This window comes from Lontra canadensis, unplaced genomic scaffold (assembly GCF_010015895.1).
Source record: "Lontra canadensis isolate GAN:19392208 unplaced genomic scaffold, GSC_riverotter_1.0 scaffold172, whole genome shotgun sequence".
NCBI classification, from domain to species: domain Eukaryota; kingdom Metazoa; phylum Chordata; class Mammalia; order Carnivora; family Mustelidae; genus Lontra; species Lontra canadensis.
In genome coordinates this window covers 505,610-518,748 of record NW_022631166.1, presented here as the reverse complement: position 1 = coordinate 518,748, position 13,139 = coordinate 505,610, and the positions used below count along the sequence as shown (strand labels likewise).

The 13,139-nt window shown below is 36.7% G+C and overlaps 1 protein-coding gene across 4 annotated transcripts in view; it reads left to right on the top strand.

The window, feature by feature from the left end:
• IL1RAPL2 (interleukin 1 receptor accessory protein like 2) overlaps positions 1–13,139 on the top strand; it is a 1,238,422-nt gene that overhangs the window by 1,184,375 nt on the left and 40,908 nt on the right. For all 4 annotated transcript variants that reach the window (XM_032846194.1, XM_032846191.1, XM_032846192.1 and 1 more), the window contains one exon: positions 6,456–6,585. In XM_032846194.1, the coding sequence (XP_032702085.1) occupies positions 6,456–6,585 (130 nt within the window). The remainder of the gene's footprint in view (positions 1–6,455; positions 6,586–13,139) is intronic.

The following is a 13,139-nucleotide window of genomic DNA, read 5'->3' as shown; positions in this document are numbered from 1 at the left end:
GATGTTCACAATGTTAGGGCAGAGCTAAAAGCTAACAGAGATGAGGTTCATAATGCTCTCAATGAATTCTAATTTAATCTAAATTCTCTCAAAGCTAGGGTAACTGAGACAGAAGATAGAATTAGTGATCTGGAGGACAAACAGAGAGAAAGGATCAGGAGGAAGCCTGGAACAAACAGCTTAGAAGCCACGAAAACAGAATCAGGGAAATAAATGATGCCATGAAACGTTCCAACGTCAGAATTATTGGAATCCCTGAAGGGGAGGAGAAAGAAAGAAGTCTAGAAGATATAGTGGAACAAGTTCTTCATGAAAATTTTCCCAATCTCACAAATGGAACCAGCGTTCATGTACTAGAGGCCGAACGGTCTCCACCCAAGATTATAGATTCCAGAAAAACATCAAGGCACCTGATAGTCAAATTGAGGAATCATAATTGTAGATATAATCTCTTGAAAGCCGCTAGGACAAAGAGGCCCCTTACTTACAGAGGAAAGCCCATCAGAATAATGTCAGGCCTGTCCACAGAGACCTGGCAAGCCAGAAAGGGCTGGCAAGATATATTCAGGGCACTAAATGAGAAGAACATGCACCCAAGAATACTTTATCCAGCAAGACTGACATTCAAAATGGATGGAGAGATAAAGAGTTTCCAAGACCGGCAAGGCTTAAAAGACTACGCAACCACCAAGCCGACACTGTAGGAAATATTAAGGGAGGTTCTATAAAAGAGGAAGAATCCTAAGAATAGCATTGAACAGAAATATAGAGACAATCTACAGAAAGAAAGACTTCAAAGGTAACACGATGTCAATAAAAATGTATCTATCAATAATCACTCTCAATGTGAATGGCCTAAATGCACCCATAAAAAGACACAGGTTTGCGGATTGGATAAAACAACAGGACCCATCCATATGTTGTCTACAAGAGACCCATTTTGAACCTAAAGATACACCCAGACTGAAAGTGAAGGGTTAGAGAAGCATCTTTCATGCCAATGGGCCTCAAAAGAAGGCCAGGGTAGTGATTCTCATATCAGATAAATTAGATTTTAAACTAAAGACTGTAGTCAGAGATACAGAAGGACACTACATAATTCTTAAAGGGACTATCCACCAAGATGATCTAACAATTGTAAATATCTATGCCCCCAATATGGGAGCAGCCAATTACATAAGAAAACTGTTAATCAAGATAAAGAGTCATATTGATATGAATACATTAATAGTAGGAGATCTTAACACGCCTCTCTCAGAAATAGATCATCGAAGCAGAAAATCAATAAAGAAACAAGAGCATTGAGTGACACACTGGACCAGATGGACCTCATACATATATACAGAACATTCCACCCTAAAACAACAGAATACTCATTCTTCTCAAGTGCACGTGGAACCTTCTCAAGAATAGACCACATACTGGGTCACAAATCAGGACTCAACCGATACCAAAAGACTGAGATCATTCCCTGCTTATTCTCAGATAACAATGCTTTGAAACTGGAGCTCAATCACAAGGAAAAGTTAGGAAGGAACACAAACACCTGGAAGCTAAAGACCACCTTGCTTAAGAATGCTTGGATCAACCAGGAGATCAAAGAAGAACTGAAACAATTCATGGAAACCAATGAGAATGAAGACACTTTGGTCCAAAACCTATGGGATACAGCAAAGGCGGTCCAAAGGGGGAAATACATAGCCATCCAAGCCTCCCTCAAAAAAATTGAAAAATCCAGAATACACCAGCGGTCTCTACACCTTAAAGAACTGGAGAATCAACAACAAATCAAACCAACTCCACACATAAGAAGGGAAATAATCAAGATTAGAGCTGAGATCAATGAGGTAGAAACCAGAGATACAGTAGAACGTATCAATGAAACTAGAAGCTGCTTTTTTGAAAGAATCAATAAGATCGATAAACCATTGGCCACACTAATCCAAAAGAAAAGAGAGAAAGCCCAAATTAATAAAATTATGAATGAAAAGGGAGAGATCACAACTAACAGCAAGGAAGTAGAAACAATCATCAGAAGTTATTATCAACAGTTATATGCCAATAAGCTAAGCAACCTAGATGAAATGGATGCATTCCTGGAAAACTATAAACTCCCAAAATTGAACCAGGAAGAAATTGACAACCTGAATAGACCGATATCTAGTAACAAGATTGAAGCAGTGATCAAAAACCTCCCCAAAAACAAGAGCCCAGGACTGATGGATTCCCTGGGGATTTCTGCCAAACTTTCAAAGAAGAAATAACACCTATTCTCCTGAAGCTGTTTCAAAAAAATTGAAGCAGAAGGAAAACTTCCAGACTCTTTCTATGAAGCCGGCATTACCCTGATCCCGAAACCAGGCAAAGACCCTACAAAAAAGGAGAATTTCAGACCAATATCACTGATGAATATGGATGCTAAGATTCTCAACAAGATCCTAGCAAACAGGATCCAACAGCATATTAAAAAGATTATCCACCATGACCAGGTGGGATTCATTCCTGGGCTACAAGGATGGTTCAACATTCACCAATCAATCAATGTGATAGAACAAATTAATAAGAGAAGAGAGAAGAACCACATGGTCCTCTCAATTGATGCAGAAAAAGCATTTGACAAAATCCAGCATCCGTTCTTTATTAAAACGCTTCAAAGTATAGGGATAGAGGGAACATTCCTGAACTTCATCAAATCTATCTATTAAAGACCCACAGCAAATATCATCTTCAATGGGAAAAAGCTCGCAACCTTCCTGCTGAGATCAGGAACATGACAAGGATGCCCACTCTCACCACTCTTGTTCAACATAGTATTAGAAGTCTTAGCAACAGCAATCAGACAACAAAGAGAAATAAAAGGTATCCAAATTGTCAGTGAAGAAGTCAAACGCTCTCTCTTCTCAGACGACATGATTCTTTATATGGAAAACCCAAAAGACTCCACCCCCAAACTACTACAACTCATACAGCAATTCAGCAACGTGGCAGGATACAAAGTCAATGTACAGAAATCAGTGGCTTTCTTATACACTAACAATGAAAATACAGAAAGGGAAATTAGAGAATTGATTCCATTTACTATAGCACCAAGAACCATAAGACACCTGGGAATAAACCTAACCAAAGAGGTAAAGGATCTGTACTCGAGGAACTACAGAACACTCATGAAAGAAATTGAAGAAGACACAAAAAGATGGAAGACCATTCCATGCTCTTGGATCGGAAGATAAAACATTGTTAAAATGTCTATACTGCCTAGAGCCATCTATAATTTTAATGCCATTCTGATCAAAATTCCACCGGTATTTTTCAAAGAGCTGGAGCAAATAATCCAGAAATTTGTATGGAACCAGAAGATACCCCGAATCGCTAAGGGAATGTTGAAAAACAAAAATAAAACTGGGGGCATCACATTACCTGATTTCAAGCTTTACTACAAAGCTGTGATCACCAAGACAGCATGGTACTGGCATAAAAACAGACACATAGACCAGTGGAACAGAGTAGAGAGCCCAGATATGGACCCTCAACTCTATGGTCAGTTAATCTTCGACAAAACAGGAAAAAATATACAGTGGAAAAAAGACAGTCTCTTCAATAAATGGTGCTGGGAAAACTGGACAGCTATATGTAGAAGAATGAAACTCGACCATTCTCTTACACCGTACACAAAAATAAACTCAAAATGGATAAAAGACCTCAACGTGAGACAAGAATCCATCAGAATCCTAGAGGAGAACATAGGCAGTAATCTCTTCGATATCAGCCACAGCAACTTCTTTCAAGATATGTCTCCAAAGGCAAAGGAAACAAAAGCAAAAATAAACTTTTGGGACTTCATCAAAATCAAAAGCTTCTGCACAGCAAAGGAAATAGTCAACAAAACAAAGAGGCAACCTACGGAATGGGAGAAGATATTTGCAAATGACAGTACAGACAAAAGGTTGATATCCAGGATCTATAAAGAACTCCTCAAACTCAACACACACAAAACAGACAATCATATAAAAAATGGGTAGAAGATATGAACAGGCACTTCTCCAATGAAGACATAGAAATGGCTATCAGACCCATGAAAAAATAATTGTTCATCATCACTAGCCATCAGGGAGATTCAAATTAAAACCACATTGAGATACCACCTTACACCACTTAGAATGGCCAAAATTAGCAAGACAGGAAACAACAACATGTGTTGGAGGGGATGTGGAGAAAGGGGAACCCTCTTACACTGTTGGTGGGAATGCAAGTTGGTGCAGCCACTTTGGAGAACAGTGTGGACATTCCTCAAGAAATTAAAAATAGAGCTTCCCTATGACCCTGCAATTGCACTACTGGGTATTTACCCCAAAGATACAGATGTAGTGAAAAGAAGGGCCATCTGTACCCCAATGTTTATAGCGGCAATGGCCATGGTCACCAAACTGTGGAAAGAACCAAGATGCCCTTCAACAGACAAATGGATAAGGAAGATGTGGTCCCTATACACTATGGAGTATTATGCCTCCATCAGAAAGGATGAATACCCAACTTTTGTAGGGACTGGAAGAGATTATGCTGAGTGAAATAAGTCAAGCAGAGAGAGGCAATTATCATATGGTTTCACTTATTTGTGGAGCCTAACAAATAGCATGGAGGACAAGGGGAGTTAGAGAGGAGAAGGGAGTTGGGGGAAATTGGAAGGGGAGGTGAACCATGAGAGACTATGAACTTTGAAAAACAATCTGAGGGGTTTGAAGCAGCGGGGTTGGGAGGTTAGGGGAACCAGGTGGTGGGTATTGGAGAGGGCACGGATTGCATGGAGCACTGGGTGTGGTGCAAAAACAAGGAATACTGTTATGCTGAAAAAAAAAATTTTCACTATAGAAAGATCAATATACAAGTCTCTTATTATGGTTAAGCCCAGCCTATCATCCAACATCTACATGTTTGTGATGTTCTTTCAATTTCTACTTTTTCTTAATGTAGAACCTAACTCGCATTAAAATTGCTTCTTCATGAAAATGGTCCTCAAAGAAAGCCTTTAGGTAGTTATGGTAATTAAATAGAAAGTAGTCCCAGAAAGTAATTGTTCTTAGGCAATAGATGTTTTAGATCAACTTAAGAATAGAATGGAAAATTTTTCTCCAGCTCAGAGTGATTATGGGAACAAATCATGTACTTTACAAGGAAAAATATTTTTAAAATTTCTTTATCTGGTGCTTCAATGAGGGCAAAAAAATGCACGTTATAGAGAAAATGATAGGCTACATTATGACTTATGAATTGGAGATTCCTTTGCCAAAATTGTCTGGACTGTGCTCTTTACACTATTCTTCTCTTATTAATCTACTTTGCAAGAAGAAAATAAAATCAATGTCAGCAAAAAATAATGTCTTATATATTTGATAACTAAATTTTTAATTAAAACAAAGTTTTTAGCTATAATCACAAAGATGAATAATAAAAAATGCTGCAGTATTGCCTAGAATTGTTTAAATACTATAAATAACTCCAAGAATTTAAAAGGCATGTTTAGACTCTTTTCCCTGCATGTACTTTTTATAAATATTTTTTAAAGATTTTATTTGTTTGTCAGAGAAAGAGAGACAGAGCACAAGCAGAGGGACCCAAAGGCAGAGGGAGAAGCAGGCTCCCTGCTGAGTGAGAAGCCCCACACGGGGCTCCATTCCAGGATTCTGGGATCATGAATTGACCTGAAGGCAGACGCTCAACTGACTGAGCCACCCAGACACCCTATAAATATTTTTAATTAAAAAGTATTTCTTTGATTTACATTATTCAATTTTTCTTAGAATGACAATCATCAGAATAAACAAATTTTCCCAATGCGATCTTAATAATAGTGGATAGTTTATTATTTTCTCACCAAGAAAAATTAACATCGTTTTGATTAATGTTAACTTCAAAGGAAAGTCCAAGTAATCAGTAATTAATACTCTCAAAAAAGAAAAATAAAGGGGCACTTTGGTGGCTCAGTCGTTAAGCAGCTCCCTTTGGCTCAGGTCATGATCCCAGGGTCCTGGAATCGAGTCCCGCATTAGGCTCCTTGCTCAGCAGGAAGCCTGCTTCTCCCTCTCCCACTCCCTCTGCTTGTGTTCCCTCTCTTGCTGTGTCTCTCTAGGTAAAATAAGTAAAATCTTAAAAAAAGAAAAGAAAAAGAAAGGAGAATTCTTTCCATTTGATTTCTTCCTGTTAGTTCCTAGAAGGGAGGCAATAAAAATAAGCAGTTCTTGAAACTGATTATTTTTCTTTTTCATTTTAATAACATCTTAATTCTTAAATTTCCCAGAAGCTCCTGTGACTAATTTTTTTCTTATATTCAGTGATAAGATGATTGGAAGAAGAGCTGAAAGTCACTTCTGAGCTTTCCTTTGGATGTTAAATAGTCTTTTTCTGTCTCCCAGTGGTAACCAGGAGCCATTTATTCAGTTCCTTTTCTCTGTCATCCTCAGGTAAACCTCTGAACATCCCTTGCAAAGCATTCTTTGGATTCAGTGGAGAGTCCGGACCAATGATCTACTGGATGAAGGGGGAGAAGTTTATTGAAGAACTAGCAGGTCACATTAGAGAAGGTGAAATAAGGTACAGAACTTGAATTGGTTATTTTTCTTTGCTCTCTTTGGAGTTAAGCAACACAACATCCTAGAAGAGCTTGTGCCTGGGATTTTAATTGCAACTCCAAATCATCCCATTTTCTAAAAGCTGATCTGGTGGAAATAGTGAGGCTGACTTCCCTAAGAAATGCAAATGTGTAAGCTCTTTATAAGGAAGTATTCTCAGGTTCTAAAACTATACCATGGATTGTAATGACCCCCTCAAACCTGCTTAAGCAAATTCCTTTGAGTTTCCAAAGCTTAGTCCACTGTTACTCCATCCAGCCATAACAAATATCCGTACTTTTTAGGTGACTCCTCAGACCACTGGGCAAATGCTTATTTACTCCCTAGAACGGACAGCTTCCATATGTCATAGGTGTAAAGCTATAGTGACAGTAGTAAGCTACTACTTGCCAAAATAACTGCTGACTCTTGCTGTATAGTGTTTAATTTTCCCAGTGCTCATCCTGAAAGTGACTTTCAAATTAGCATCACCCAACACCTTTTCACTCTCTTGTTACAGATACCTCCCTGGTATATAGACATCTATTCTATTGGTTTTCTCATCCTACTTAATACAATGTAATTTTACAAATAAAAAATAGGTCATTTTTCCTACCTCAGACTGTGAGTACAAAATTCCTACTATTATTTTCCTCACTCAGACTATGGGGTTGCCCTTTTTGATTTCAGAGGTGGTGATATATAGTGTACATTTTTCATTCCAGTAAGTGTTAGGACCCTTCTCCCTCCACCCCCAATTAAAAATCTTGTAGTGAAATCCAATCCAATATTTCAGTGCAACTAATGCTATAATGCACTCTTTCACTTTTTTATTAAGTGTATAGCAGTGCAAAAGAAACAAGTTCACTTTATATTATTTTCTATGATTAAATATAATTTATTCTAACTACTGTGACAGTTTCTCTTCATGTGTCCACCCAGTAACTCCAACTCAGAGGATCATAATTTTGAGGATCCATGAACTGTCTGAGAGCCTATGCAAAATATTGACTATATGAGCTCATTTCTAGGAAAAAAGTACATGAAAGGTACTTAAATTACATTGGGGAAATGCAAATTAAAACACTGTGATAACACTTTATACTCACTAGGCTGGTTATAATCAGAAAGATTATAACTAGTGTAGGCTTGAATGTGGAGAAATTGGAATACTCAAATGCTGCTGGTGGGAGCGTAAAATGGTGCAGCCACTTTGGACAAGAGTCTGACAGTTCCTCAAATCATTAAGTGTATAGTTATCAGCAATTCTCCTAGGTATATAACCAAGAAAAATCAAAACATACATCCACACAAAAACTTGTACACAAGTGTTCATTGAAGCATTATTCATAATAGACAAAATGTAGAAACAACCTAAATGTCTATCAACTGATGAATGGATTAATAAAATGTGGTATATTCATACAATGAAATATTCAGCCATAAAAAAGAATGAATAAAGTACTGATATACACTACAACATGGATGAACCTTGAAAACATACTCAGTAAATGAAGCTGGTAGGGGAAAAAACCCTACATATTATATGCTTTCATTTATATGAAATATCTAGAATAGGCAAATCTATAAAGACAGAAAGTAGATTAGTGGTTGCTTAGGGCTGTAGGGATGGAGGAATAGGGGTAAATACTTTAAGTTTACGGGTGATTTTTGTGGGGGGTGAGGTGGAAATAATATAACATAAATGCACTGTTTTTAAGTGTAAAATTTAGTGACATTTAGTTCATTCACAATGTTGTGCAACCACTACCTCTATAATTCCAGAAAATTTTCATCACCCCCAAATCCTGTATCCATTAAACAGTCTGAAGCTTCATTTTGAAGTGATAAAAATGTTACAAAATTGACTGAGGCAATTGTTGCACATATCTGAGAATACACTAAAAATTGTAAAGTGAATTGGACATTTTAAGTGGATGAATTACATGGTATGTAAATTATATCTTAAAACCATTCAAAAAAACTTCCAGTCAATTGCCTGGCTCACAACAGATGTTCAGAAAAATAATCAATATACTATTTATAAATAATTCTTGGCTCTTAATTCCCATTTAAAGTTTTTTTTTTTAATTTTTAAATTTTTTATTATGTTACATTAGTCACCATATGGTACATCATTAGTTTCTGATGTAGTCACATTTAAAATTTAAGTTTCCTAATTTCTAACAATTTATTAGCAAATTTCAAGGTTTAAGATTTATGAAATTAATGCAACTGAGTTTCTTTTAAATTATTTTAGAAGATACATATTTAGAATTATTCTCAATGTATTTTCCTATAAAAGACTTTAAGGATTACTTTTCATTTTTTCAAAAAAGAAACTGATCCCCAAAGGACAAGTGGTAGGCACACAGCAAAATTTCCACTACCAAAAAGCTCAGAACTAAGTTTAATGATAAAGGGTAGTAGTCACATGAACCTAAGATAATTATCTCTCTTGTGTATGACTGGACTATTCTAAATAAACAGATTTAATGGGGGTATAATTGACATACAGTAAACAGCACAGAATTTAAAGCATACAATCTGTAAGTGTTGATATGTGTATACACCTATGAAACTATCACTATAATCAAAATAATGAACATAGAAGTTGCCCACAAGTTTCTCTTTTGTAATCCCTCCCTCCTGCCCTACTTCCACAACACTGATCTGTCACTATAAATCTGTTTGCATTTCCTAGAATTGTATATAAATATAATAATGCAGTATGTGCTTTTTTTTTAGTCTGGATTATTTCAGTTAACACAATTATTTTGAGATTCATCCATCTTGTTAAATGTAACAATAGCTCATTCTTTTTATTGCTGAGTAGTATTCCATTATATGGATATAAACAGTCCGGTCACTTGTTGAAGGCTATTTGGGTTGTTTGCAGTTTAGGCGCTATTCCAGATAAAGCTGCTATGAACATTCAATTATGCATCTTTGCATGCCCATATATTTCATTCTTGAGTAAATACCAAGACATGGAGTGGCTGAATTATAGTAAGTGTAGATTTAACTTTATTAGTTCATTGTTTAGCTCTTTTTTAAAAATAATTTTTAGGATAACTTTAGATTTACAGAAAAATTGCGAAGATAAGGTCTTGGTTTGCTTGGGCTGTTATAACAAAAATTCCACAGACTAAGTGGCTTAAACAACAAATATTTATTTCTTATGGTCCTGGAGACTGGAAATTCCAAGACCAAGGCGCCAGCAGATTTAGTGCTTGATATGGGCCTACTTCCTCATTCATAGATGCTCATCTTCTTGCTATACCTTCACATGTCCTCACATGATGGAAAAGGTGAGAAAGGTCTCCGGAGTTTCTTTTGTAAGGACACTAATCCCATTCATTAGGGCTCCTCTCTCATGAACTAATCACCTCCCAAATAGCCCCATCTTTCAATGCCATCACACTAAAAGTTAAAATTTCAATATATGAATGTTTGTTTTGGGAGAAGCTACAAATATTGAATCCACAGCAGATAGTATAGGGAGTTCCTACATACCCCATACTTAGTTTTCCCTGTTATTTTTCTTCAGTTTTCCCAGATTCATTGTTTATGCACCACACTCAGTGTTCCATGCAATAAGTGCCCTCCTTCATACCCACCACCAGGCTCACCTATTCCCCCCTGCCCCTCCCCTCTAAAACCCCCAGTTTGTTTCTCAGAGTCCACAGTCTCTCATGGTTGGTCTCCCCCTCCGATTTCCCCCATTCACTTTTCCTTTCCTTCTTCTAATGTCCTCCGTATTATTCCTTATGCTCCAAAAGTAAGTGAAACCGTATGATAATTGACTTTCTCTGCTTGACTTATTTCACTCTTATTAATACCTTAAGTTACTATGGTACATTTATTACAATTAGTGAACCAAAATTGATATGTTATCATTAACTGAAGTCCATATTTTATTCAAATTTCATTAGCTTTTTCCTACTGTTTTTTTTTCTCTAAGATTATTTAACTTTTTAAGAATCTGCCAAAGTATATTGCAAAGTGGTTATACCATTTTATAAAAGAAAAGCTAGGCACTACAGCCAGTCTCTAGCAGCAAATCGTTAGAATGGTGAGAGACAAACCATACATATATGAAACTGTTCAGTAGTCTAAGCTACTTAATTAGGTACAAATGAACCAACATTTAGTACCATAGAAAGTCAACATTTCAGGACTTGCAAAATGTCATTGTTGATTTGATTTTGTTACATCCTCTTTCTCCATTCTCCCCAACCCTCCTCACAGAAAAAGATACATACCTATATTTGCAGTGGAGGAAAGTAACATGGAACTTGTTTAGAAAATTTTATAAAAACCCTTCTAGTTAACTAGAGATATCCTCAGAGAAGTGTAAACAAAAAGGCAGGGATTCCTAGTCAAGATAAACACCTAGTCAGCCATTTTGTAATATTAATTATATGATCTTGATCTATTTGAGAGCTTATGTGGGTGAAGGAATTCCTTCAGGATATAGCCATTTATGCTAACATAGGAGTTACTTACTACATTCTGTCTTCTAGCCTTCAAAGCCAATGTCTTCAAAAGAAAATATATAGGATTTTTACACAGCATGGCAGATTGGAACAAATCTGGTAGTTTCATTTTAAAAAATGCTAATCATATCACTAGTTCAACCAAGAGAAGATCTGCATTCTTTTGTAGCCCACACATTTTCCCCAAAGAGAACAGTTCTTATGGTAGAATGCTGAAGATGTTAAGTTGAGGATTCCTCTGGAAAGCATTTCTGGAAAGAAAATTTCCTTCTGGATGCATGGCTCTCCCTCAGGGTATTGTATTTGCTTCATATTTTAATTGAATAGTAGATCTTATGTTGTACATGCACCACCCCATAGATCTAAGAAGTGGAGATGTAAATAAATTGCTCCCAAGCAGGTGACTTGTGGAAAACCTGCCACAGAGGCACTGTATTTGGCAGGAGGATGGGCCACACTGCTTATGTTCTCAGTTTCCTGGGCAGTGGCTTGATCTTAGAAATACATGTTGCAACTTTTTTTTCCTCTTACTATTGTCCCTGAAGAATAGAGAACTTCGGGGGAGGGGAGAACCTACCCAGGGAAAAAGCTTGGAGATTTACCAAAGGCTTGATGAAATTATGCCACTCAGACTACAGTAAATGCAATTTCTGTACAAAGCAGTCCCCCTGCAGCTTGCTTGAGTAGCATATTTGATCAAATCCTGAGGAGGGTTTTGGAATTATCATTTGTTTGCTCTCTGGGTTACTTTTTTTTTTTTCACCCCCTCTGGAGTACTTTGAGCACAGTGGCTTCTTGCATCTCCTGACTTGCAACCTATTGTCAAAGCACTCAGACTCCACTCTGAGCATACAGATTCTCCTTTATCGCCCTTTAGCAGAAATCAGCATAGCCCACCCCCCCCCCCCCCCCCTTCTCTGATGTTGCCAAGAGACTGAACCTGAAGCAAATGTGAATCCAAATGTTGTATTCATTCACAACTGCCACCGTATCCCATACAACTCCATCCCAGATTTTCCAATGACCCCAGAAGATGTCATGTGTAGGGATATTAAAGGAAATTGGTATGTGTAGTTGCATAAGCTGCAATTGTGCAAGTTTAGGTTTTTTTTCTTTTCCCTACCAGTTTAAAGTCATTACAACAAGCTGCTCTCTATAGGCTCTACCATGTCTATTCAGAGAAGTCAAATAATCATTGGGAAGAGACCCACTGGAAATCATCACTCGGGAAGGACATCCTAATTTCTATCCCTCTGTTAAATATTAATGGGAAAAGTTTGCAAAGTGGCATAAGAGAGTTCATGAAAAGGAGTAGTAGTCGTTGGGTGTGAAGATTCCCAAAAGGGCAATCCAGTTCCATGTCTTTACAGAACTTCCTTTTAATTAATATTACCATAGGCTTGAGAATCAAAAAAACAATAATAATTTGCTAGTGAGGTATGTATTCCACATTGCTAATAAAAAATGTCAGAGAAATTGAACTCATCCCATTAAACAGCAACAATAAAAATAGTTTCTAAGCTTGCCTGAAGGATTATTAATTGCATTTGATTGTAAAAGGAGACTACATGAATTTCAACGCAATTGCTTTGCCTGACTGGAGAGTAATTTTTTATTATAAATTTCACTTTAAAATCTTTCTATTAACATCTGATGTTTTCCCCCCCCTTAGGCAATACCACAAAATGTTTACCAAATGTTGACAATTCTTGAGCTGAAAAACATATTCAATTTATCTTGAGGTTTTCAAACAAGCTTCATAAAATGCAAATCATTTTATTTACTTTCAATTCCTGAAGGACTACAAGTTGTGTATGGACTTTGTTTGGTTTCAGTCTTACTTCCACCACTTTCTAGCCTTCTGTTTCCATCTCTTTACCTTAACATGCTTTCATTGAATAAGTAAAATGCTCTTAACAAAGAAGGGAATGTGGTACAGGTATGAAAAGATTTTATTCTTGAAATAAAGTGAGCCTATATTAAAGACTCCAAGTAACCTTTCAATAACTAATCAATTAAAAAATACAGAGCTGTGAGT